Genomic DNA, 27,222 nt, shown 5'->3' with positions numbered 1-27,222 from the left:
TGCCCACAGCTCCGCGCGGCATTTCACAGGCAAAGGAAATCATCAGCGATCCAGACCTGCGCATACAGGCTCCCCCTTTCTCCTTCACATGGAAAACAGACAGAAAGGCACAACCTTGTCCTCCATCATCAGGTACCACTCTGTTCTCCTAGACACCTGAATCCGGAGGACAGCAAAGGGCCCGGGAGCTGACATCCAAGAGCCGGCGCGTCCACACGCCGCTGCTAGAGCCCAAAGAGGCTCTTTGACAGCCCAGGCGGAGATTAAGAAAGCACATTCGCGGGTGCAGGGCTCCAGCTCTGCGGCTGCCCAGCCCTGTTGGGAGACAGCCGGAGAGGAGAGGCGAAGCTCACCACCTAAGCCAGGAGCCTGCCCAATTTCATTTTTCCTTCTCTCCCTTAAGCATGTCCAGGATTGCCATGATCTGATTTCAGGCACCTCTCCAGGCTCCCCCTCCCCACAGCGAGCAGAAGCATCTCTTGGCTCCTCTCCCAGACCCACCTTCCAGAGCTCAATGCTGTAGTTTCCCACATACCAGCTGTATGTTTCAGGGCAAAATCTGGGGACAAAACCCAAGAGAACAGCTATTATCGCGTCGTTGGAGACCAGGCAGGTAATCTGTTGCATGGTACCAGCGGGGGAAGCAGGGAAAAAGCAGTTATTACTTTTGCACAGCTGTTATTCAAGAAAACAGGGTAGCACGGTAATGCAGAACGTAACCAACTGCTTCCAGGAGATTTTTCACTCTGCCCCACTTCACTGCTCGGCCATTTCGCTCCTCTGTTTTCAGTTCCCCCCTCCCAGAACGGGGCTGATGGACCCCCCTGCCAACAGATGAGCTGGCAGAGGGCACAGGATCCATACAAAACGGGAAGAGGGCTGCTCCGCGCGGGCCATCGCTGGGTTCCTCCCCCCAGCGCGCCGTATCAGCCGAAGTCCTCCCAGCCGTTTCCCCTTGCGCCCTCCTCTTGGATTATTAATGCCGAAACAATGCGGCGAGCGCCAGCGATAAGCTGGAGACCTCTCGGAGACCAAGAGCACATTCCTTCCTCAGCCTCCTCCCTCCTTATCTCTTCCCTCCCTCCCCCAAAAACATGCTCGGATAAAAGTTATTGGAACAATAAAATCCATAACGTCTACTCGAGCGCAGGAGAGGAAGGAGGGAGGGTCTGCGCGCAGCGCCCGCTCGATCAGCCCTGCCAGAGGAGGGAAGCAGCCCCGGAGAGCCCGTGACCGAGAGCAAACCCCGGCGCAGGACCTCGGATCGCTCCGGTGCTCCGCTCTCCCGCGGTCCTGTTACACCTCCCACCTGCGCTCACCTGTTGAAACCGATTCTGCATCGGTTTCGAGTGCTCTTCCAGCGCTTCACTTACCTGGGTGAGTCGATTTAAGCACGTGGGTGCACGAAGCCGCACCACTTCCCACCAGGCTGCTCTTCCTGCACACTCGTTTTGAGGATTTTTTTTTTTTTTAATCCAAAACAGGTGCTGCAAGCGCCCGTGGCCCAGCTTCCCCACGAACAGCAACACCAGACACAGCCAGACGCACGTACTTTTTCCTTACCGCTGCTGCGGTCAGGATTGATCCGCTTTCCTGCGTAGGCAAACCCAGCGGCTGCGGCTGCCCAGCTGTGAGCGCGCACAGGGCTGCGGTCCAGCACATCAGTCCCGTCGCCCTCCTTCCCTTCAATATTTAATGGCAAGACGCTTCCAAGCACCCCCGCGTGCCCCCGGGAACCGCGGACCACGCTTCCAGCTGCGGTGGCAGCAAGGAGGGTGCAGAGATCGCGCTGCCGCGGCAGCTTAATGTCCACCGAGCTCCTGCACCGCAAGCAGCCCGCGCTGACCACTTCCATAGACCGGCTTCCTCTTCCAGCATCCTCAGCATCTCAGGTCAGATACGTTCGTGCAATCCCGATGACAGCAATGGGGTTTTGACCACCCCAACTGACACTCACTAGACCCTTGAATTCAGGCTTTGGCTGCATGCAAAGAGCTGGTGCAGGCCCAGCCTGTGCCGGAGGGTGCAGTGGCCAGAGCACAGTTTAAGTCACTTCTCAGAGTGACCGACCCTCCGCAAGTCACTTCAGGTCACTCACCCGCAGCCCAGGGACAACTGTTGTTTCACCACACAGCAAGAAGGCTCAGGCCGCCGTCGGTCAGGGATCTGGAGAGAACAAGCATCCCCTAAACGCCAAGTCGCTCCTTCTGCGATGCACAGCTGAACCCACGGCCGCAGCACCAAGACGCACAGAGCAGCACCTGAAAACCTCAGACCTGGGGGAGAACAGGGCTGTAAGTCCCACGAGCGCTGCCCACCTCCGTGCTCCCAGCGCCTGATGTTGTCCCAGCTCCCCATGCACCCGTGCGCCTTGCTGCAGCAACTCACCTCGCACAGCTCACGCGAGGAACATGGCACGCTGCCCAGGAAAGCAGTTTCGGGCTTCTGTTTTAAAGGGAAAATAAGAGGCAGGAGGCAATGAAAGAGGCCTAGCTCAAACTTGGTTTCACTCTTTATTGGGAGTTTTACATGCCACCAGCGTACATGAAAGTTGCACATTCAGAACTTGATTCACTACTAGAACGAAGGGCCAGATGCAAACACAAGTGTCACGAGTGCACGGATGGAGCGGTCCGAGCCGAGGAGCGGGTCGGTATTCGCAGACGGGCTGCGCGGCCTCCTGGCATCACCCCACACGTCACGGGGCAGCCCCCACCTCTCGTCGGCATCTCCAGGGTGCTGGTGGTGAGCAGGGTCCTCTCCAAGCACCACAGTTCTTCCAACAAGCCAAACCAGCACGTTGGGCAACGTCTCCACCACAACCAAGGGCGCTTGGAGACCAACTGCCCATTTAACGCTTTTCTGAATTCCCCGTGCTATCAGTGCCAGCGGTTTTTACAATGAGAAACAATTTCCACCCGCTGTTTGTATGGGAGAGATGACAGAAATAGGGACTCTTACACTGACATTTTATTTTCAAAGAAAGTTTTGATAGAAAAACATTTTTCCAGCAGCCTTGGGCAGGGAGTTGCAGCTTCCACTTCAAAGGACAAACTTCAAAAACAAATCCAGTGTCCTAATGGTTTTGTGCTACATTACTTAATTGTCATACAGCTAATTAGCAATGCCTGATTTCACATTCTCGGTGCATAGATGAAGTTCACAAAAGAAGGGGCTACTTAAAACAATAAAACAAGGCACCAGGCAGCCAGGCTCCGACAACACTAACATAAAACGTTACACTTTACCATTTTAAAAACTGAAATAAAAACCCCATCATAATTAAACCTATATTGATCTGCCTTCCTTCAGATCTCCGCGCTTTGGATTTCCACGGGGAAGGGGGAAGGACGCGAGGCGGGAAGCGGGGGCTCAGTCTGCACGCCTGCGAGTGTGTTTTGCCAGGGCGCAGCAGAGATCTTTAAAATTCTAATTATTTCCCTATCGCTAAGTAAGATCGGGATCAATAGATGGTACAAACTGACCCCTTTCCTCGAGTGTCAGGGGGAAATTAAAAAAAAGAAAAAAAAAGAAAGAAGAGGAGGGAGAACGGAGAGCGTCAGAGGTCAATGCCACAAAACAATAGATATTGATGTCTCCATTCATTTCAAACAGCGGAAAGGTCAATGCCTCCCTTGCTTCATGTTTTATGGCTGAAATCCTGCTGCTAACAGCAACAATGTTAGTAGTCAGCCCTCATCCATCCTTTTTTATTATTATGATTATTTCTAACCAGGTTAGCCATTTTGAAAATTTGACGAAAGCTGGGAAGCAGCAGTGGGGGGGCAGGGCGGGAGGAGAAGAGGGGAGGCTGCCCTGGACATTAAGGGAAGGGATGGTTTCCATTAGTTTTAAGACTGCCTATCCCCCTACCTGGGCTCCAGCTTGTCCCTCGCTGCCCCCTAAAAAATGAAAAGGGCCTGAGGCAACATCCCTTCACTATTAATCATTATTCCCCGTACAACATCCCAATTGGTTTCTATGGAAATGAATCTCCTGCTAGAGCACCCCGGCTGCCTGCGCATCTCATCAGAGGCGGGAGCACCGCAGCGGAGGGGACCTGCCTCTGCGGCACCCGGCACCGCTCGGCACCCGGCTCCCCGCAGACGGCACAGGGGCTCTGGCCGGACGCAGCATCCGCTGCTGATGGCACAGGGGGGATTTAGTCTCCCTTAAGCAGCTGAAATCCCTCTGCATGGGTTTAATCCCACAAACGGAAAAAGCCTGAGGTTCTGCGGCTGCAGGGAGGATACCCACCATAAAAATGGGATGTTGGGAGAAGGCGCTCGGCACCTCCCGAGGTGGGATCCCATTCCGGCACAACGTCCCGGGACCTCCTCGCCTCTGGAGGTCAGCCAGGCAGCGGGAGGGCTCCTGCTACGCCCGACTCCCCAGCCACGAAGGGGCAGCCAGGGCCGACAGCCAGGCACAACCCAGGGAAAAGCAGGAGCTGAGCCATCACCCCAACGCACAAGTCATTTGAATCCCAGCTCTCATAAAGCTTCGCTACCATACAGCCCCCTTTCCAAACCGAACCGCGAATGCACAACCGTTTTCCAAAGAGACCATGAAACCAGATCTGCCAAAAGGCCGAGGAAGCAGTCCTCTAAGTTACGGTCCTTCTAAGAAACCTACTGAAATGTTGGTGACTTGGTCCCATCAAACTTCTCTACACCAAAACCACCACCACTCTTCAAATCTCAACCCTCCCAGGCTGCAGGAACCAAAAGCCACATCGATAAACAGACTTCTGCCATTAACAGAGCGGCAAACAGCTTTTGATTTTAGCCACAAGCTGCACTTGCCCCAGAATATCCTTCTCCCAGAGAAATGTGGGGATCTCTTTGCTGGTCCAATGCAAAGATATCTTCTGCAGTCTCCAAAAACGCGAGGTCTGATTCGGAGTGCAGCAAGAAACACGCCAGCGGGGACGGGGAACCTCGCAGAGGCAGTCCCTGCGAGAAGGGCACCTTCTGTAATTGAATTCATTTATTTTAAACTACGGCCAGTGGTATCAGCAGGCTCAGGAGATCACCTCATTTAGATGCTCACAGATAGCAGGGAGAGATTGCTGGAGAGATGGGGATGGAGAGCAGAGCAAAGGGAGGATTTCATATTAAATAAAAGCTAAGAACAAAAAGCCGGTCTGCCCGTTCTCCTCTCCTCCCGCACGCTGTAGCCTCCGCGCTGACTGGGCTCCGAGTCCCGTACACTGCTCTGCGCAGAACATATGGTGCTATGTTTAATAGCCCGGCTCTGCCAATTGGGGACTATTAGGGTGGGTTCTTTTCCCAGTGTAAATGTTGCAGAATATAAATTGTAATTAACACCGATGCCAAAATAGCACTTAGAGAAAATAAGCACATTATTAACATCTGGTGAATCCTGCCTGGAGTGCAGAAGCAGCGGAAATTCTCACTCGCCATAGGAGGATTTGTAGCACAGATACTGAGCATTGGCCTGCAGCTGGGGGGGAAAGGGTGGAAGAAGTTTTTAAGCTTTATTTGTGGTGCTAACTTAATTACCTGTGGGTGACCTTTCCTAGCCCTGACTGCAACTGGCAATGTTCTTATCGAGACCACTGACCTGCTATCTTGATTACAGATGTCTAAACATCGTACTCCAGGCAACGGAATAACGGTGTTATAAAACCAGACGGGCATCGTTTTGCCAAACAGAAGGCCTAAGGAAAGCATCTTTCATCAGGTTAACCTCATCCCTAAGACCAAAGGCTTAACAGCAGCATTAAGCAACAGGTGCACTGTGCATGCCGCTATCCCGAACTCAGGCTTTCCAGCAGGACGGAGCAAGCGAGTTCTGCCAAACTCCCGCCGGTGCCTTGGTGCGTATGTGGAGGGAAAATCCCTCTTCAGGGCAGGCCAGGCCTTGCTCCGGTGGCACGTATTCCTCCATGGGACAAAAGAGGTCCCCTGAAGCATTAGGGAGCTGGCTCCACACCTCCAAAACCCTCAGCCTTCCCTCTACCCTGCCCTGAGGCTAGAGACAGAGGAATGCAGCTTTGGTAAGGCTTCAAACGCTGCTCACTGCCTAACCCTCCTCCTTCGAACAAGCAGAGAGCCCCAGACACAAACCAGGCAGAGCTGAAGTGGCCTGAACTGGACAAAGCCGTGGCTCATGTTGCTGCCAAAAAGTGCATTTGATTTGTTGAAGGGGGAAGGAATGGAGAGGGAAGCTGTTTGAGAGAGGGATTCAAGCAGGCGAGCACGATGACAAGAGGTAGAAAGAATGACCTCACTGGGAGAGCGGGAGAGAAAACAGTGGCAGCACGCCAAGAGCGGGGTACCAGCTCCTCACACACACACCAGGATGGATCTGATGGTAGCCGAGAGTCTCAAACATTTCAGGAGCGCTCGTGGCTCAGCGGTGAGGAGGACGCAGTCACTCCTGGGGAAGTGCGAGCCTACCTCACCACCTCACTCCTGGCTGCAAATCCGAGGCTGCTGCTGGCACCCAGTCCTGACCGGGGAGAAACCAAAGGCAGACAGAAAACACACCCAGGGGTTCATTGTAGCAGTGCACAGACTTATGCTAATAAAAGGCTGCAGCATTAATGAGCATGTTAACATTAACCTATCTGAGCATAAGAGATACCACAGTCTGGCCCAAAATATAAACCAACAAGTCGGAGCTCCAGACAGGTACGTACCTCGCTGATGGGAAAGCAAGGAAGGAAAGTCCTCTGAAGCTGCGAGATGCATTTTGCTCTCAAATCTATGCCCTGTCAAACCAGGCTTCCTCAGAGTCATTGATCACAGAGCAGCACTCGGGAGATGGCATCCTGTGTAGAAAATGCTGACGAGGAGACGGGGACATCATCTCTAGGTTACACTGGGCCTCCCCACAAAAGCAGTGTTGCAGCAAAACCACTCAACACATTAGGTAGCATTTAGGAGATAACGGGTGAGAAAAAACGGATAAACTTGAAGTTAGATAACTGTTTTGCAAAAGACAAACCCAGCGTTCCATCACAAAATATTCCAGCAAAAGGGAAATCTGACCACCACCCAGAAATGTCGCTCCAGGACTTTGTAGCTTGGCTTTTGGTACAGCTGTCTGATGCTTTCAAAAGTGCTCAATAAATAAGGCAATATGAAAGTGATCCAGACCACTACTGATGCCTGAGGAAGTTCTGTGGAGCAGAGAAGCTGACTGAAATCACACTGTGAAAATACTTCATTAATGTCTCTAAAATTAGCATGAGCTCAAGGCATGGAATCTAAGGACAGAACTGGAACACTACATTCCCATCTCAACTGCAAGACAGACTGCATTTAAATCAGATCTAAGCTTCAACTTACTCACTGTGGGCTCCATCAACCCTAGGACAAGGATTTCGAAAACAGCTGAGAACTTCTTCCACCAGGCCAACTGATGGAAATATTATCAGCAAGAAGAACATACCATGGCCAAGGGGCTAATGGCCAAGATTTGTTATTCCAAAAAAAAAAAAAAAGTCCTTGAGGTACTTCTCATTCAAAAAACCCTTTAAATATCTGTGATTGCATGTGTATGTGACTACAAATGCATATTTGTAACATAGAAAAGATGTGATGCATTTCAACCGAGCAACACACTTTTGTGCCTCTTAGCTGGCCTAGGCTTTCTGTTTTGCCAAAAATAGACCAAAGCAAAGAATGATTTCCACCAATATCACAAAGCACACTGCCAAAGTACACAGGGGCCCTTACACCAGGCAACACAGGGGAAGAGCATCATCAAGTCAGTTTCTCTTACCTTTAACTTAAGGAAAATAACAAAGCAATTCATTATTAACTGCAAGGAAATACTTGTCATATTCCAGAAGCCTTGGGGATAGGCTTTTCAGATGCGAGCATCGCCCAGTAGATGTTTCCCCACGGCAAAGGCCCAGCATTTTTATTTTGCAATTGCACCTAATTAAAGTGATTGTACAGCATCCAGTGAGGTGGCCACGGGCTGAAGATGGAGAATCAAGGCCAAGGAGAAGCTATTTCGTGTGTTCACTCCAATTGTCCCTTCCATGCCGTGACAGTCACCACCACAGGTTGGGAGGTTCCTCAGCCACTCTGCTTTTAAACAAGGTAATTTCATCCAAGTGCCTCATGGGGACATCTCTGATGACCTCTGTCAAGTCCTCATGAAGCAGAGGGAAAATGACGACATTTAATGCAGGGCGGTCTGCCTGGAAACTAAATCAGACACAAGTTATTAGCGGAGGAGAAACACGAGTTCCCCAGTGTAAGAGACGGGGCTCGTGTGGATACAGTTCATGCAGCAGGGGGGCAAGGAAGGGTTGTTCAGCTGAGGCAGGAGGGGCACTGGAAGTCAAGGTCTCCCCTATCCTCTGGGTGTGAGCAGAGAGCACACGCTGGGATTGTACCACTTTTCAGCAAGTCTTTGGAGCTGACACAAGCCCAGTTCAGGCCTGACATGAGGAAGGAGGAAGGAGAAAAATCACAACATACAGGTGTTCTCAGAGGACCAGAGATCCCAAGAGCTTTACCCAAGTTGGGCAAGGTGCTCAGGGATAACAATTTAAAGCTTTTGCAAACCAGCAGCAAGTTGCAGAGCCATTAAAAATCAGGCCAGAGCAGTGCCAGGCATTCCCTCAGGGCTGAGCCCAGGATTATCACTTCGGGCTCAGTTGCTCTGCATGCAGAGTCTACACTCTGCAATTAGAGCAGAGGCAAGTTTAGAAAGCTCAGATCTGCAGATAAGCATTTAAGTGCGTTCGCACGCGCGCACACACACACACACACTGCAGCCTCCTTTTTAATAAGAGCTGCAGAAAACCTGTCTTGGCAGCATGTGAGTCTGCTCTAAACACAAATGCAAGCAAAGTATCCCTGTTTGCCACTTGAAATCTGGGTTCCAGTTCCTGAAGCCACAGCCTCAAACTGTTTGCACCCTATTAAAAAACCTGCAGTGTCAGGTCCTTCCAGCACCCCTCACCAACATTATGCCACTGGGTCTGCTTTGCAGCACACTGGAGCATCCCAGACCTTGCAAGTGAGAGGCCTGGTATGACAATAAGAGAGAAGCAGCAGGGTTATCACTACACAACAGAGGAAGAGAACAGCAAAAGTTAAAGCCATATACACAAAGTAAAAAGAACCATACAAAAAAGTCCACATCCCCATCAGCTCTACAAGACAGCAACCTGGTAAGTAAGGGAACATGGGGGAGAGAAAGAGCATTGCCCAATGTGCAATAACAAGAAAAGGCCAGCTTCCCCCCGCTAGCTTTTAAAGCTAGGGTAAAGGGAATTTATGCCATAGCTTAAGGGTTACACCCTTAAGGTTAAAACACTTGTGACTATTAGTAATACGCCACCAAGCCACTGCCTCTGAACTGTGTGATGAGGGCCAGTTCATTACTGCCGTAAAGGAGGCAGCGCCAAATTGGCATCATCAGTCCACCGAGGCTAGAGCAAGTTGTGCTGGGTCTGAACAGGAGATCACTGCTGAACAAGCTTCTCCTATGCAGATGTGCATCTGGAAAATCCCCAGCTCATCCCTAGCACTGAAACAGCCAGACTTCTCTCAAAGAGAGGCAATGGCTGGAGATCTGGAAACATGCATGCAAATCCCACGTAACCAGTGCTAGCAATAAGGCCAGCTGAAGGAAAGCCCACAAGAGACTGGCATTTCTCCAGGAGACGGAAAAGGTGTTCTCATCCACAAACGATTTGGGATAGAGGTGCCAAAAATGTAGCAGGCAAATACCCATACCAAATTTAGTTGTTCAGTCCTGGTGGATTAAATTAATTCTCCTGGACCTAAGCAGCTGCAGGAACAAGGACTTCCCGTACCAAAACTACCTGGGAAAATTTTTACACCTTTCTGCATCACAGACCTGCCGTTCACGCCTCATACCTAAGGGCTGGCAGAAAAGAACACCTTTCCTTGAGCTCATCCGGAGGCTTGTGCAGGAGCTGTACAGTTTCTTACTTCCACAGTGCTGCCTACAAGAAACCAACCAGCAAATAACGGCTGATCTGGGAGGCAGTTGGGTAAAGCCAGCAGTGAAATTACATAAAATACAGCAAATGTCTGTTTGATAGTCCCTCCTCTGCCTCAGCTCTTCATGTTTCTTATCCAACACCACAGTCCTGCAGAGAAAATCATGTTAATAGACCAAGTTTACTGAAGTTCAGTGTAGGAAAAAACAGACATCTTTGTAGGATACAGCCTTCCTGACCATAAAATCCCCAAGGCAGAAAACCCTCCACTTCTTTCTTTGTATATAGACTCTCTCAAATTAGATCTGCATGCTGCTTTCTCACCATACGCAAAATTGTAGCTTATAAGCAGTCTTTACATGTAGCTATAAAAACAAGAACCTAGACAAGTTTACACGACAATCTGCCACCAAGAAAGAAACCAACACAGTAAGTATACCTTCCAAAAAGGCTGGATTTATGTAAGAGATTTGAACTTGATTTAAAAAAGAAAGGAAAAAGCACTTTGTAATTTTCTCCCCCCCCCCCAAACAGGAAGCTGTATGTGACTGCAAACCTTGTAAATGCCATACCCCAGCGAGCTGACGCCATACAATTCTTTCCATGTACAATTTGCGTGATTTAAGAAAAAAAAATCAAATGCACATGGCTCACTATTATTCTCAGCTAAATGTGCGTGCAAAGCCTCTCTTTTAACTGCCTGTTAAAAAACACCCTACTTTAACAAGCAGCTGTCATAATGTTAAACTGGGATTAGCAGTTCCCAAAAGCAGACTCCCTCTGCAATCTCTGCTCCTTTAGTCCTTCCCCAGAAGGCAATTCCTTTCTTCGTACACCTGTCCAGGTGGGCTAGATTAACTGAGAAGCACTTAGAGCACTAGCTTGAAAGGCCCCAGGCATGGGGAGGAGATAACAAGAAGGGGAAGAGATTGAGTTAATGAGTTGCAGAATAACTCCTGTAATCTTCTTGACGGTTCTTTCCTCATTCCACACCTGGATGGACTTCAAACTGGATCTACCTCTGCAAGCACATGGCTTGTAAAATAAAAACCCGAAGGACAGAGAAGGATGTCGACCTGGAGAGACAAAAGAGCTGCAGTTCCAGACATGAAACCCTGCCTTTTTCCAAGCCAAAGAAGCCAAGGATATGCTTGCTTGCTCTCTCCTACAAAACTTCCAGACTAAACTCATCACGATTAAATGAAAGCAAGTTTTCTAGGCAACTGACTAGCAGCCCCTTCAAAACAGATCCTTTAATCAGAACCAACCACTGGGATAACAAAAGAAAATACCCCTCCACATACATTTTCCAGCATAGCCACTGGTCCAGCAGACTCAACACCAAACAAACCACCACCCAGCAGGAACTTTTACAAGGAGGTCTCTGAAAGCGTCTTCGTTTGGGTGTGGATACAGAATGGGCCTGGCTTCAGCGGCTGGCTGGAGTCATCCATGAAGCTGGGAGATAGATACAGAGATTAAAGCACACTTTGCTTCACAAATTCCTCCTAGCATCAGCCTAAGTATAGCCTCATACTATAGTTAGATCTTGAACACGTTGCACGTGGCTGGAAGGGTTAATAGCGCTTCGTTATTTGCCTGCAGAATTATCCCAGAACAGGTGTGGACTGGACGCAGTAAGGTTATTTTTCAAGCGAACAGCTTGGTAAATAGCCTAACACTGTAGTCTCAATTACTTCCAACCAGCATGGCAGGATCCAATATGTAGGTCAGGGACAAAGTCAAAAAGAAGGGGAAAAAGTCTAAAGCAAGGCTGCACTTCAATCAGATTTCCTTGATTTTAGCAAGACAAAAGAGTCGCTCCCTGGAATGCAGTTGTCTCCTGGCAAGCACCCTCAGTGCATGTTTTCAGACATACTTCTTTAAAGAGGAGGCCACCGAGTCCCCAGAACTCCAGCTGCTGACACAGCTAAAGGGCAGCCCAAAACTACAGGTAAGTCCCACTAGACAGCCTGCAATGATGGACTATGCTCCAGCCTAACCGTCCACACCACAGCTCCCACAAGACGACAGATCCACTGTGTCAGGCGCTGCTCAAACTTGCCTTCTCTTCGTTATAAAGAAAGGACAATGCAGTATCTGAAAGCGAAGAATGTATTTCCTCTTGAGATCTCCAGAGGAAACTAAGAAAAAATCCAATGCCAAATTCAGAGGTTTCAGCACATCCCCCTTCAAATACTGGCAAGCAGGAATAAGGGCACACACGGTGGTAAAATTAAGCACTGGCAATAAAAGTAGTACACATCAGATAAAATAAGGAGTAACAGGAGTGGATCAAGGCCAGATTTTTAAACTCCAGGAAAAGAGATGGTCTTACGGGAAATGAGACTCTAGAGAACATTTGAAAGGAAACCTCAAGCAGCTTGATTTGGGGGAACAAAGTATGGTGGGACCGAAGAAGGTTTGGACTCCAGTCTAGATGACTCTCACAACAGCCCTCTAATCTCTGCTGTGGTCGCACACCTTCTCTCTCCTTCATGCAAACTTCACACACAGCCCTGTCACCTGGCAAGATGCTTCTGGAGAGGAGCAAGTTTCCCAAGAAAAGAGAATTCAGCCTGACTCTCATTTTGGCCTGAGCACAGTTCTTTCACCCACATGCATAAAAACCCTGTTAATCCTCTGCCAGGCGCAGCGTAAGTTTGTTTTCGCTGGAAGATTGAAATCTCCAAAGTTCAAATGTGGCATCTGCCTTGTAAGCTTCAGCCAACGTACCTGAGCCAGGGCTGGAAACTCCCATCCCTGAAGCATGGCATGGTGGAATGGAGAAGTGCCAAGACAAGCTGGAGAAGCTGACAAGTGATGGGACCCAGCATACGTATACATGCTTTTCTCATCCTTTCAGGAAGGCCAGACAGGCACTCAGGATTCGTTCCACTGGTCAGTCCCAGAACTCGGTAACGTGGAATTGCAAGACCTTTCTTTGCTTGCAATGACTGCCAAGAGCATAAAATGAAGCTTCTCCAGAACTTCTTCCAGCCATTCCAAAGAAACCAATGGTTGAATTCCCCCCAGGCACCTTCATCTGTGAGCAGGGCAGACCCTTCCCACCCACCCATTCTCCAGATGCCTCTCAAGAGGGCTCCAAAGCCTGCACACACTGACTCTAAAACAGACCTGCTCCCTAATACCACCCTCCTTGCCAACTCTTACAGAGTATCAGCACTGAGCAGACTTCACCTTCTAATCTCAGAAAAGGACTTCAAAAGTTCCCTAGGAAAGCAGCTGTGATTCCTCAGGTTGCTTTTACCTCACACAACAAGGTAGTTCCTCCTTCAAGTGTTGTCTTCTAATGGTGTCCTTCCACCTCCCATGTCTACACTGACCAACTGGCATCCTCCCAAAGTCTGTAGTTTCCCCTCACCTAAGGTTCTATTGTTACAGCCTCCAACCTGAGACGAAGGGTCGTAAACTGGACCCTCTGGAAGATGGTCACACACAATACTGGCAAGTCTCCCGGTACGTGTCAATTCATCCCGTAAGCCGAGGCAAATTCTCTCTGTACCGTGGTCTCCCTCTGTAAGGCACGAATGACACTCCACTACTCCTCCTGCGTGAGCTGAGGCTTATATCAAACCTGCTTCCAGGGCCTGAGGTTCCTGCGTTATGTGGCCAGCCAAGCTCTGCGTCAGTTAGATGTGACCGGACGATTAGAGAGGGAAGGAATAAGAACCTGAGGAGCAATGCCAGAGTGCCCAGGACACGTCCTAGGGGAGTGCTCTGCCAGAGCAAGCTGAAAGTTATTTCCTAATCTCTTCCACAAATTAAAAAGCTACTGCAATAACTGCTCAATTAGATTTATTTTACTATGGAAATGCTTTAGAGCTGCAGTTAATGCTTCCGTTCAGCCTTTTACACCCTCATGCAGAGAAAGCACGACAGTACTATTCCAATATTATTTCTCAGCCAAGAGAGAGGAGGACACTGCTTGAAACCTATTTCATGTACAAACCAATCTACCCTCTAAGGAGGGTTTGGGGACTGAATTCCCTTCAAAACATATGAGCTAGCAGCTAAAACAAGTCATTTGGGTTAGCCGCAGGAATGCATTCAAGAAGGAGACATATTAGTACCCCCCAAAGAAGATATATTAATACACCAAATTGGGGATGGTCCCACAAGCTGTGCCAGCTTGCAAAGTATTTGAATCCGCCCTTAAACAACATCCCCGGAGAAGCAAAGGTGTCAGGGCCACACCCCAAGCAAAGTCCATCTTCACCAAGCCCGCCAACGAATTCTTGGGTAAGGCAAGCTGACGAGGATGCAGTCTGTTATTCAGCCTGTGACAGAATGATTCAGGGGTTTCTAAGAGCAGGAAATGAAGCAGACAATGAAAGCTGGAACAGGATGCTAATGATTCACTACACCAGCCCGGCGATACATTAAGGCTTCTGCAATCAGACGCAGGGACTGAGCCCACAACATGCTTAGGCTAGCGGAGTGGGATTGGCAGCTCCCGTGCTGGCTCCGGGATCCAGGAGAAACGGCAGTGTACTGCGAGGTACTTTCTCAAGGTCAGAAGGAAGAGAAGGTGGTGAAGGGAAGCTAAAGACAGCTTGAAAATCTCAAATAAGCCCTAGGTGGTAATACCAGCTTTTTGCAGTGTCAATACAATTGCGGCAGTCAGGTGGGCAGTGCAGGAGGGACACTGGAGGACTTTGCAGGATTCAAAGAAGATTTTCCACTCGCTTATTGCCCTAACAGCCCCCTCCCATCCGATCTACAAGTCAAAAGGAACATCCACAAGGGCTTTTCTGAGCCCAAGCCCAAAATGAGAATCAGGGCATGAAGAATAAATCAGCTCACTAGAAAGAAAACTGAAGGGACTTTCAAGGCAATAGCAATAAGGGAGGGGAGAAAGCTTAGCTCTGAGGTGAGCAAAAATTCAATCGTGACAATTGACTCCTGTGCCAAACATCAGAAGAGGGACTGGCTCACTCAGCACTTCCCAAGCACTCACAGTTTCTGCCCCAGGCTCCCACCTGCAAGTCCCACTCCTGCAACTGAATCCCAGACGGATCCTGTAACCCTTCCACATCGTGGCTGCCACAGCCTCCCAGGGCCACTGACATCAGTAGTTTAAGAAGAGGAAAGATCGAGCCAAGAATTTAATGTTAAAGGAGGACAATAACAAGCAGGGGAAAATTTAGACAACGCTAGAAAAGTCTGAATAGCAAGATCTAATTAGGATTGAAATAGCTATTCCTGGAAAGTACATACGTCCTGTTGTGAAAGTCCCTTCAAACTAAGCAGTGCTCAAACCTGACATAGGCAGGAATAGGAAGGCTAAGTTAGCATCTCTTTCTCCAGGTCCTCGATCCCAGGTCCTGGATCCCCCTGGAACAGGCAGGTTGTCCTAAAATAGTAAAATTCACTGCACTTGAGAGCACTGGTTAACTCTCAGAGCTATCCGAGCAGTGAGGCACAGCACTGCAGTCACGTCACAGAGCTGTTTGCTGGAGACAGGTAGCCAGCACGGCTGGGGCACCAACGGCGGAGACCTTGGCCAGCCCTGCAGCAGGTTGTGGAGCTGGGACCACCACAGCTCCAACCCGGCATACAACCCCCGGCGGATGCTGCGCCAGGACCCGAGCTAGCCCCCATCCTCTGCACCGTCTCCAAAGGGCTGTCAGGCCGCGGGAGATTACAGCGGCGCTTTCGGGAGATGCGAGTAGCCGAGGCGAGCTGCCCACCCACCTCCCCAAGACGCGCTTCAGCTGCACCACAGGCTTTCACTTCCTGACCACGCTTTTCTACCACGGCTTAGCTTGGATTGCATTTCTATAAATCACAACTCAGCTCTACGCCTTGACACTTTCCCCCATGTATGAAGAATCCCTAATGACACCACTCTCTCCGAGACTTTTTTAAATACACACGCTACTGCTTTCTTGATCTGTTTCAAGGTGTTTTTTCAAGGACTTTTCACAGGCTTGTATTGTTTGGTATTGTAGAGACCTTGAAATCATTACAATGATAGGAGCTACCTAAACATTTAAACTAAAACCAGCCAAATTCAAAGACACCCACGGGAAAATAAAAACTGTCCTTGAGGCCACGGGGACATTTTCCAAGCATTTCCCATCCCCTCTTCCAGCCTGTTTCCTGCTGGCAAGCTCTACCAGGAAAGCACCTTCTCTTGCAAATCCGAAGTGCCCAGTAACTGTGCCATGCAGCAGCGCTACGCTGAAGTCATCCAAATTCCTTTCCCCACAAGATTTCTGGGGCAGAGAAATACAGGCGTATAAACAAGATTATTTAGCAAGCAATACATCAGGACAGCATTGAGTAGTGGGACACCTACCATAGGTCACAGCTCCATCTACCGACTATTGCACAAAATCACAATTTGGAAACCCTCGGGGAAGGCAAGCCACGTCCTCCTGGACCACGCCGGCTGGACAGGCTTTGGGCACGCCGGCTCTTTGCAACCATTTTGAAAGAATCACAGCACAGCGAGTCAGCCCAAAAGCAAGAAGCAAGTCTCCCATTTCAAGGAGGCCCCGGCACAGCAGCAGAACCGGGCTCACGCTTGAACCTACAATCTTGGGTCCAGTAACTCGGAATTGGGGTATTTTACAGTGTTTCTGGAATTAACACTGCAGTGGTTTTAACATAAAAGTTATTTAAGCAAAGGCAGCCTGGAGCTAAGCGCTTTGGCAAAGTTTGGGTGCAAGTGTAAGAGGAGAAACACTCTCCATTGGGTCTGCTTCTGTCTGAAGCACGGCAGCAGCTGAGCACCGTGTGATAAGAAAGAAATGTTGTTTTACAGAGAAGCTGTGAGATGAGACCACTGTCACATGCGAAATCTGAGGAAGATCAGGGAAGTGGATACGGATCACTGAACCCACATCTCCGACTAACCACTGGGCCTTTTTCCCCTTATGTGCACAGAGTATGTCCCTGAACCATAAGGGAGATTACCCCTCCCATACACACAGAAGAAAAAAGAATAAAGAAAAACACTGCAATGATTTATCTGCCCACAGGGAAACGGTCTTCTCTAAAGCTCAGAGGAGACCTTGCCCTTGCAAGCCTCTTGTTTGCTGATGAGGGCTCCAGATGAGTTCTGTTTGGCTTACTGTGTTTCACTGCAAAAGAGGCAAAATGGAATCAGAGGCTTTTAATGATTTAAATATGAAAACTAATCCCTATCGAATGTCAGGAAGCTTCAACCAGGAAAGTGCCCGCAAGAAAAATGGACAACACAGGACCTAGTTTAGAGCTGTCACAGGACTAAAAGATGTGAGAGCAACTCTCTTGGCAGGCAGGTAGAACAAATGCATAAACACTATCCTTATTTTACAGGCAAGAGTTTGAGAATCAGTTCAGGCTTTAAGCCATCCATGTGCAACAGGCGATTTAATACCTGAGCTCCCATCTCCACTCCTTGTATTTACACCCTCTTCCAGTAAACCCAGCAGTAAAACCCAGGTAACTAGTCTGCTCTCCCCCAATCAGTCCCAGGCTCTTCTGTGACCCGATCCCTCCTGTGAATCAAAGTCTGAGAAAACACTGTACTGCACTAGACTGCATTTTCCAGCCCTCCCAGCTCCACAGCCTGCAGCAAACTACTGGTGCATGCTCAGCCCTAGGCCTTTCCAGCTCCCCACTCCCATTCTCCCAACCCCTCTAAAAAGAGAAGAAATGAAAGTCACTTAGGCCGCATCTCCCTGTTCAAAAGCATCAATCCCTTGGCTGCTCTCAGCCTAAAAAAGGTCATCTCAATTGGCCCTGAACCAGGAAGTCGAATCCTTAATGGGACCCGAGGAATACGGATCGATTCCCCCGGCTCAAAGGAAAGGGAGCAAACAAAGGCAGGCTTGCAGCTTCGCCGTCCCCGCTCTCGCTTCCACCTCCCCACCCGCTCTTCGCCTTTTCCCTACGCGCTCAGCATCCGCATGAATTCCAAATCAGAAAAGATAAATCACCTTCTTTCATTCTGGCACAGGATATCTAACTTCAAACCTGCGGCCCAATAGCTCTTACAATTTAGGGCTTGGATTAAAGACATGCCAGCAGCACATTTTTACAGGAAGCCATGCTGCGTGAACTCAAGCCCTCATCCACAGGTTTAAGCAATGATCTAGCTAGCAAGAAAACGCACTCGGGGATTTTACGGCATGTCTCTTTGCCCTCGGAGTAATAGATAAAATGCAGTCAAGAGAAAGTCAATTTCTGACCCCATCTGTAGGCACATTTGTGCAAGGACAGGAACAGGATCACTGCAAAAGTCACATGGTTAAAGGCTTGCTGATGGCTCACGGAAAACTCCAGGCTTTGCTTACACATCATTTTCTGTATTTTATTCCTTGCATTTTATTACTAGAGACAGTCGCATGAGAACAGGATCTCTGTTGCTTAGGAGAGCATCTGCTCCCACTGCTCATCCTCCTCCTGAAGTCATAATCTTACGTGACATCAAAATCGTTTCCAGAGCCACCAATTACTATGTCATAGAGGATTATGACTTCAGGTGCAGAATTAGCAGTGGGAGCAGATGCTCTCTGAAAAAACCAAAAAACAAACAAAAAATACTGTTTTCATACAAATGTCCCTATTAATAAAATACGAAAGAAGAAAAATAGTATGACAGCCAGAATTGTTGCTAAATATAAAAATAGCTTTTAACATTTCCACAAGGCATCAGCTGCTCTTTAGAAAGTTCCCAGGGTTTAAATTATTAAGAGGTACAGAATATAGTTAGGATCCACACATGACAAAGGAGGAAAAGAAGACTGCAGAATAACATATTTCTGTCCAGTAAAAGGACATCAAAATTTTGGCCAGTGCTGCAGTGGCATCTCAGACAGGAGGGCAGAATAAAAAACCTGAACTGCAGATGCTCGTTTCCAAGGATCCTCAAAGCACAACTGCATCAGACCAAGGAATGCTTTTACAGATATGAAGCCCTGTAAAAAAACAAATCCAAGAAGTCCTTGACGCATCACAAGGAATTTACTTAGATGTGTCCAACAGTCACTATCCCAAAAGAACACGGGCCTTCTAGAGGCAGTAACAATCAATCTCGTATGCGGTTTGATAGGTAGCTAATATAGTCATAGGCTCTTCTGGATTTGATTCTAGGAAACAAGCCAAGTCTAATAAGTCAGTTTGAAGCTGGAGAAAGGCTGGGGGGAGGAGCACCCTTTAGGATGCAGCAATAATGCCATGTGATTTGAAATTTTTATTAGAGCTTAACAGAGGAAAGCAACAGTAGGTGACAAAGAAAACAGACTGAAGGCGGAGAAGATGCCTTATAGAAAAAAAAAGAAAAAAAAGGAAAGTCTGCTGCATGGGAAATATTTTGTAAGATGACTGCCGCTACTAGAAGATTTCAAAATGCCAAGCGTAATTAAAAGCTCTCTTTTCAAATGCAGTTCACGGCTCACACACAAATGCTTCCCACCATGTGAGCTTCAGAACACTGCAAGGGGCCAGGCAAGATGCATTTAAGAACTGCCAAACGTGCAAAGGCAGTTTGTACCATTCCCCCCTCCCCGACCCCCCCCCCCAAAAAAACCCCGTCACAGCAACCCTTTAAAGGCTTTGAGTCGCACTGCCAGGGGATTATCAGTAAGTGACATTTACAAGTGATTAGAGGACAGAATTATCTTAGTCACTTGTGGGAAAAGAGGAAAGCTTCAAGGTCAAACCTCTCAGTACTTAAAATGTCGCCAGATGTTTTGTTTACACAAAATTGTCATTTGATTTATGATGGAGCTGTACATCCAGAGCTTCAGCTCAGCCCGACAGAACTGCAGAGAACGCGGGTGGGAACGGAATCAAAAATTCATATAATACCTTCAAATATTTCACCTTCACTTATTGACTCTTATTTTAATAAGAGGCTAGCTCATGTGCCAAGCAGTTACACAGTACCTATTAGCTTCTTGGAACAAGTGCTCCAAGCCATATAAACCTTGGCGGGCAAGGAAACGGAGATAAATCTCGAGCAGCTCCAGAAATCCCCCATCAACCCCTTTCCGCACTCACCTCCGGACAATAGACTGCTGGAGATTTTTGCAAACGGTAAGAGATTCTCCCATAAACATGTGGCACATGATGACCTCAAGGCAGTTGGCCATGAATGACATCACTGCGTCAGACTGCAGAGTCCCACTCCGGGAGACGATGCAAAGCCGCTGGAGAGAAGAGCAATGACTCAGTGCCTGGAAGAACTGGGCACCCGCACTGAAGTATGGCTGCTCTAGCCTGCGAGAACAAACAAGAACAAGTCAATGGGCAATTCGTGCTCAAGTCGCTTTCAGACCAGAGGGAAGACAGAATATTCGAGGGGGTTTGGCAGACGGAGCAACCAGTTTCTCCCACCACCTGTTTCACTTACCCACGCGATACCCTTCTACGTGTGTGCATCAGTAGTATGGCAGGACAAACACGACTTTAGCAAGCAAGAGGCCTGAGCTTGCAGATACCCTTGAGCTATGCAGTCTAGAGGACAGTCACAAATACATTGCCAATGCAGAAAGACCCTAAACTGCAGAATTTCAGAGCCCACAGGGCATTGCCAGAGAGTAATCCTGTTTTTGCCAGTTTTCCACAATAGCACCTTGGTAAGATGGGCCTTGGATTTGACCAGTGGGTCCATCCTGTTCTTAGAGCAAGAATAGCCTAGATTTTGCTGCCTGGCATCCACCGAGTAGCTGATGCGGACTGGGGAGTTACTGCTCCAGTGCACCAAACGCTGATCAAGCCAGTCAGATTCAGTGTACTGCCTAGACAGAAGCAGGCATGAAAAATTCACAATGCACACAGGGCGATGCAAAACTCACGCCTTTGAGCCACAGCAACCACAATCAGTCCTCCCTGGTCAGAGGAAAAAGGATGGAAAAGGATCAAAGCTACCGCTCTCCCACAGCAAGAGCCATCATCAATCCAAGCTTTATCTTAAACACTAATCCCAGAGAATAGAGTTGGGATTTGCTATTATTGATATGCAGTCTGGCATCGTGGCCCAGAAGACCACAAAATGACACAGCAAAGCCACACGTGGCCCACGACAGGGCTGTGTTTCAACTAGCAGCCTAACTGGATTGCTCCCTCACGCAACCCGGTCTGCGGGAGCAGAACCTGCTCAGGGGCCGGTCTCTCCAGGACAGCACGTCTGCTTAACGCAGATTTACTACAGGACCTCAGAGTACTCGGGAATCCCAGCCACTGGGTCAGCAAGGCCAAGAGCTCCGAGGCGGTTAATCCACTAGGTGATAACATGCTGTCAGCCCCAACCTGAGCTGGATAATCTCTGCGCAAGCTTTTGTAGTATGTGGGGGTATCTCAGCAACTTAATCTTGTTAATTGATAAACTGTGGCTTAGAGTCCCAGCCTGAGACTGCTGGTCAGGTAACAACGGCAGAAGAACTAGCCCACCAGCACTTTGGGTAACAGCTTAAAATGAACATTAAGGAAGTGGGAAGCCTCTCTAATTTTTCCACGGTTTTATTGGTCCATAATCAGCTTGAATCAAAAAGCACAGGAGCTTCTGCCTTCTCACAGCAGGCTTCTCAGTCAATCCCTGTGGAAGTGGCACGAGAACCATACTTGCAGTTCCTCCCTTCACTCACTAGATGACAATGTTGCTTTGGAATATCATCTGCAACTAACTCCTAAGCCTAGAGAAAAATCCTTCTGGGGAGGGGACAAAAGGGTAGAAGAAGCAGAGAATTAGTTAAATGGAAAGGAAACTGCATTATCAGGAGGAAGTACTAAACATTCAAACCTTTTAAGACTACATAAAACCTTCCTAGATTTTATTCAAGAAAAAAAAGACGTTTTACATTGCACCGCACAGCTGTCACTGCAAGAAGACACCCTTGCTCGTCCTCTACACTGCCTCGCATTTGGCCTCCATTTCAAAATCTCTGGAAACTACAGGGCCTAGACTGAGTGATGCAGCAGCGCACATCAAAACGCGTTTCCCCAGATCTCTGTACTCCCAGGGGTGTTAAATCTCTTGAAGGCTAGAGATACATTCACGTGACCCAAGCCATCGAGCGAGTCCATCCCCAACAGCTGCCATCCCTTCTACGAGAGAGACACCCACATGCTCCCTGCCTGTTACAAAGGGGAAGTGGTGTAAAAGGAAAATCCTCTTGAAGTTTTAGCTACCCCATTTCCCTTCACTACTGGATTAGGAAGATGCACACAAACACCAGTCTCAGCTGATAAGCAGCAACTTTTTGTCACACTATTACTAGCTGCAATCACATGAGCATTCCCCGAGAGCCTGGCCTTGCTTTTACTGCTGTTGTGTGTTGCACACTTGTTTTGTGAACTGAGGAGGGCAACAGGGCAGTCAGGTCTAGCAATTTCACCAATAAAAGCTTCTTTTAAAAGAAGGGGAAAAAAAACGAGAGAGAGAAAACAAGAAAGAGCATCTTTCTAAAGTAATAACATTTGCAGAGTTCATATGGATTGTTGCAAGGAAACCATGCTCTTTGCTTTAGTAAGCATATTTCAGATACTGTGAAGTTTCTTTATGCACCCAGGGACATTCAAAACTTTTATTTGAAGCAGCAAAAACATTTAGGTCCTACCAAGAAAGAAACACCCCAGGAAGAACTCTAAATTTGGAATGTTTTCAATACATTATCAAGAAAAGAAAAGGAAACACGAAAAACAAAGAGACAAAACTTCAATGCAAACCAAAGGTAGAAAAATCTCAGTGGGAAACAGGAGGAGATCTCTACGTTAACTAGATATCCTAGGAGTGTCTTCCTCCCTGGAAGCTTTCCAGAGATCTGAGCATATACAAAGCCAAGGAGTCAGGAAACGCATATAGTGTTTAACCCCACCACGGCAGGCTGTTGGCTCACAAACAAGTTGCATCCACTCTTCCTTAGCTAAAAGGAAGGCAGCTGCTGCACAGAGACTTTATACTCTTGAAGCAGTGGTTAAAGGACTTAGCCTGAGCCCTCGAGGACAGCATGAAATGCACTCCCATTCTCCATAACTCAGGAAGGAAAACATTCAGTTTTCAAGCCACTGCAGCTATTTTTGACTGAGACACAAACACTTGCTATTTTTAGGCTAGCCACAACCAGCCACACACTAGATTTCTAAAAGTCCACAAACAAAATGGAGATTTTTAGTGACAACCCCTCACCTGAGATCTCTCAAACACTTGCAGTGTTTCAGCATGTCCATGAGAGCAGACATATAGACCACGTTCCCCATCATGCCCAGGTTGGCCAATGAAAGAGTCCGCAAATGCTGGCACTGTAATCCAATGCTAATAAGCCCAGAGCCAGTAAGGATATTTGGCAGCTGTGCTAAGGTGAGGCTTTGCAAATAAGTCAATTGGCCAATGGCAGCTACCTCTGAATCCCCCACGCTTTGTGCCCGGACACAAGGGGGCAATGAGTTCCGAATCGCTGGCTCATTGCGGGGCATGGCAGAAGAAAAACTGGACCCAATTATTTCCAAGTTTTCCAAAAACGGAAGGCTTCCCATCAAAGCCCAGAATACTGAAGACTGTGGTTTCTGATTTGAGTATGTCTGTATCCCAATCCGGACTTTCTTTCCTAATGTTTGGGGCAACACATTAGACTGCATGGAAGGCTTTTCCATGTTTGCAGCAACATCTGTTATGGAGCAGACTGGTAGTGCTAATGAAAGTAGGTGCTTCAATCTGGCCAGAAGCTGGCACAAATGATTCCCTATGGTTTTTGAGCTGTGATGGTGAGCTGCAGAGAGGTTGAGGTGTTTCAGGTTGCAGCAGGATACTACCAGGCTTTCCAGAATGCTACTGTCAATGTCATCTTCTGCTTTTCGAAACAAGGATTCTGGAGCCAGACAATGAATACAGCCACTGAGATTCAAACTGGTCAAGCTTTTAAGATCCTTCCCACCATTCATAACCCTCTGGATCAGCTGACCACCAGATAAGGTGCATCGGCTAAAGCTGAAGTAGAAAGGGTTGTTGAACTTCAAGTGTTGCAGGAGGCCAGAGCCATTAATCCAGGCTTTGGGCAATTGCAAAGCATCCAGACGTACATTCCGAGCCATAGAGTCCAGGAGGTTTTTAGTGGCTCCCGTCTCTGCAAAGCTACCAGGGGCAGAAATGAGAAAGGCGTGGAGGTTCTCAGGCGTCCGATCGCTCAGCACAGCCAAGTACAGCCTCACCACCTCCTGATTAACATAGCCAGGAGCCAGCCTAGCGTAGAAGACACGAAGGTTCTGGTAATGGGGGACATTGCTCTCGCCTACCATTAGCTGCCCAGAAAGCATAAAACCTTCTCGCGAGCGATCAAGGATCTCAAAATAAAGCAGCAGTTTCTCAAGGCTAGTGCAGCACGGAACAACACCATACGATGGAGTGTAAAGGGTTTGCTTCAGTTCCAAGACCCGGCTAAGAGTGGCTTTACACTCACTGCTTAGTTGACTGGCATCGAAGCCCGGATTGACGTCTATGGCCAGGGAGCGCAGGTGCTGGAGCGTAGACAGCATCTTTGAGAGGTGGAGAGAGGTGATGTGGCACCCAGACAAGTTCAGTTTTACCAGGTTCTTGCATCGTGTTATATGATCAATAGAGGAGCTGGGCAGCCAGTAGCACCCAGCCATGTTCAGCTGGTAAATCTCTTTTCCGATATCCCTCATCAGCTGCTTCACTTTGTCTTTGTTTACCTGTACTTAAACAAAACCAGATTCAATGAGATATATGATAATAGTGTGTACTGACTCAGTTTCCTATCTGAAGTCAGGGATAACAGTGGTTAGCATTCAGATTACGTGGCTCATCCAAATGTCTCAAGACACTAGCACAGTCTAAGAACTATTATACAGCTGATAAAGAGTCCAAAGCATGGCAAATTAAGCCAGTTAAGATTATACTTCCTTTACCTTCTCAGTTTGTGCAGTTCCACAATACTGACTGTGAAGCTGAATCTGTTCAGCAAGTGACAGAGGAATGGAGGACAGTCTCCATTTTCTAATGGCAAAGCTATTCCAGCAGACATATGGAAATAGCTATCTATGGAAATTCATACTGAAAGAATGTTTTCATTCTCTTCCATCCAATTCCCTTGTTTGGAAGTGAAGGAGAGAGGGTCCCCTTTGCCTGCACTTGGTGATACAGTTCTCAAAAAACTTATCACTCTTCATTCCCTAGTTTTATTTTTGTTACAACAGATATACATTTTCTGGCTTAGTGGACTGCATGCCTGACAGTAACATGCGCAAACTTATGCTTGTACAGATTTTTTTGTACAACATGGGAAAAAATATTTTGAGAAAAACGTTAGCTTTACACAATCACAGTCAAAGAGAGCTATAAATGGAAAGTCACATTTACTCTCATTTTAGCTTCCAGAAACTAAAAGGGGACAGCTTTCATTGACGGTATTTTATACAACTAAGGGAAGAGAGAGCTCTTCTAACAAAGCATTCTGGAAAACAAATGCTTTTATAAAACAGTTTTATTGTTTATTGGCTTTCAGAGTTCACGAGCAAGACATTTATGGAGACACACAGAAAAGTCCTACTCCTTGGAACTTTTTCAGAGGTCAGATTTGTCTTCAGAGCTAACAGAAGCAGCAAGCTACTCTCCCCACCTTGTAGTCTTTCTGAAGTAAAACCGTTTGGGTTAGACTCTTGTCAAGGCAGAGCATCGCAAGTTTCCTGCAGGTTCTCCTGACATTCAGGACAAGGTCCGTGCAAGGGACGTAGCTTAGGATGTGCAAAAGGATCTCATCGGAGAACTCCATCAAGTTGACACCACTACTTTCTTCCTCACTCTCCCCACTTACGATCTCCTGAAGGGGGGGGGAGAAAAGAAAAAAGCTACTAGGTCAGAAACTTCAAAGCTTGCGAGAAAACAGATACCTTGGGACTCAGAATGATTTATAAAGCAAGGCAAAATGGAAACAGGACCCCTTGAATCATGAAATACTTCTGTCTGCACAGAGAAACCAAAAATCTTCCCCTTAGAACACAATACTGAGGTAGTGCAAAACTATGCACAAGGCCGCAGTACTCTTTTGCTACAGACCACTTTAAAATGAGAAAAGCTGTTTACATTCAAACCACTTTTGCCACTTACTTTCTAATTGTGAAAGTGACTTTCCCCACTTCTTCCACAACCTAACACATCAGTCTCTCTCCTTCTTTCCTCTAAGTGCAATCTATTTAAATAACCTTCAGTCATTCGAGAGGTTACATGTATACATCCATGTATACATAAAATAACAGAACCGCAGTCCAGCTTCAGAGCACCCATAGGTCTTTCGCCACATGTTTACACCTTAAGCGCTTGAAGCAGCGTAGATTCACGGTTACGTCCCCTCTAGAGCAGCAGGGCCCCCTTCTTCCTCCACTTGATGCTCCCCTCCTTCGACACCACGCGCGGTGGCCAGCAGCCCGGCCACCACGGGCACGCTGGGCTCGCTGTAGCCCGGTGAGGAACTCCCGACGAGCAAGCGACACGGCACCCGCGTCCCCGAGGACGAGGCCGTCGCCGCCACGCAGGGTGCAGGAAGCGGCCCGGCTCTGGGCAGTCCCCGAGGACGAGGAGACGGGAGCGATGCTGGCGGCATGGGGGCAGCTGCTGCTGCTTTCGCCCTGCCTTTAATAAAGCTCAGATCGACATTAATGCAACGCCACCTCCCCAAAGGGGGATCACACCCGGTGTCCCAACCCTCTCCCTACGGAGGGATCCCAGGCGAGGGAAGGCGGGAGGGTGATTTGGGCCGCGCCACCCAGCCCCGGCAGAGAGCGGCCGCCGGGCCGCCCGCGGGGAGAGGGCCGCCGCCTCCCAGCCCAGCCGCCCCCGGGGCCTGCTCCGGCCCCACCACCCCCGAGCGGGGTCGCGCTGCCCCCGCCCCGCTCAGGGGAAGCCCGAGGAGGGCGACGAGCCCCCTCGCAGCCCCCGCTAACGACCCGCCGAGGCCCGCGCCCCCCCCCCCGCGGCTCAGCCTCACCTCTTCACAGCGGAACATGGCGGCGGCACCGCGGGCCCGCCGCCGCCCCCGGGCGCCGCTCAAACCAGCCGCCTCCCGGCCTGGCTCCCAGCCGGCCCGGCCGCCGCACGGCTCTTCCGGCGCTGCCATGACCCGGCTTCCGCGGCTCGCCACTCCTCTGCGTCCTCTTCGGCCGCCCCGCGCCTCCATCTTGAGCGTGGCCCCGGCCCGCGTGCGCGGAGGGGCGGGAGGGTGCCAGCCGTTCCTCGGCGCCATCTTGGGAGCGGCGTAGCGGGCCGGCGCCGCCATCTTGGGAGCGGCGGGGTC

At 48.8% G+C, this 27,222-nt stretch overlaps 1 protein-coding gene across 1 annotated transcript; it reads right to left on the bottom strand.

The window, feature by feature from the left end:
• Window positions 1–2,494: 2,494 nt before the first annotated feature.
• Window positions 2,495–27,222, bottom strand: FBXL18 (F-box and leucine rich repeat protein 18). Its single transcript, XM_064520152.1, has 5 exons — window positions 26,917–27,222; window positions 25,552–25,752; window positions 23,106–24,625; window positions 19,979–20,197; window positions 2,495–8,189 (listed from the first exon to the last, which is right to left on the bottom strand). The coding sequence occupies exons 1-5, from the start codon at window positions 27,202–27,204 to the stop codon at window positions 8,033–8,035; spliced, it is 2,385 nt and encodes a 794-aa protein (XP_064376222.1). The 5' UTR covers window positions 27,205–27,222; the 3' UTR covers window positions 2,495–8,032.

Source organism: Dromaius novaehollandiae, chromosome 14 (assembly GCF_036370855.1).
Source record: "Dromaius novaehollandiae isolate bDroNov1 chromosome 14, bDroNov1.hap1, whole genome shotgun sequence".
Classification (NCBI taxonomy): Eukaryota; Metazoa; Chordata; class Aves; order Casuariiformes; family Dromaiidae; genus Dromaius; species Dromaius novaehollandiae.
This window is presented reverse-complemented; position numbering and strand designations above follow the sequence as displayed.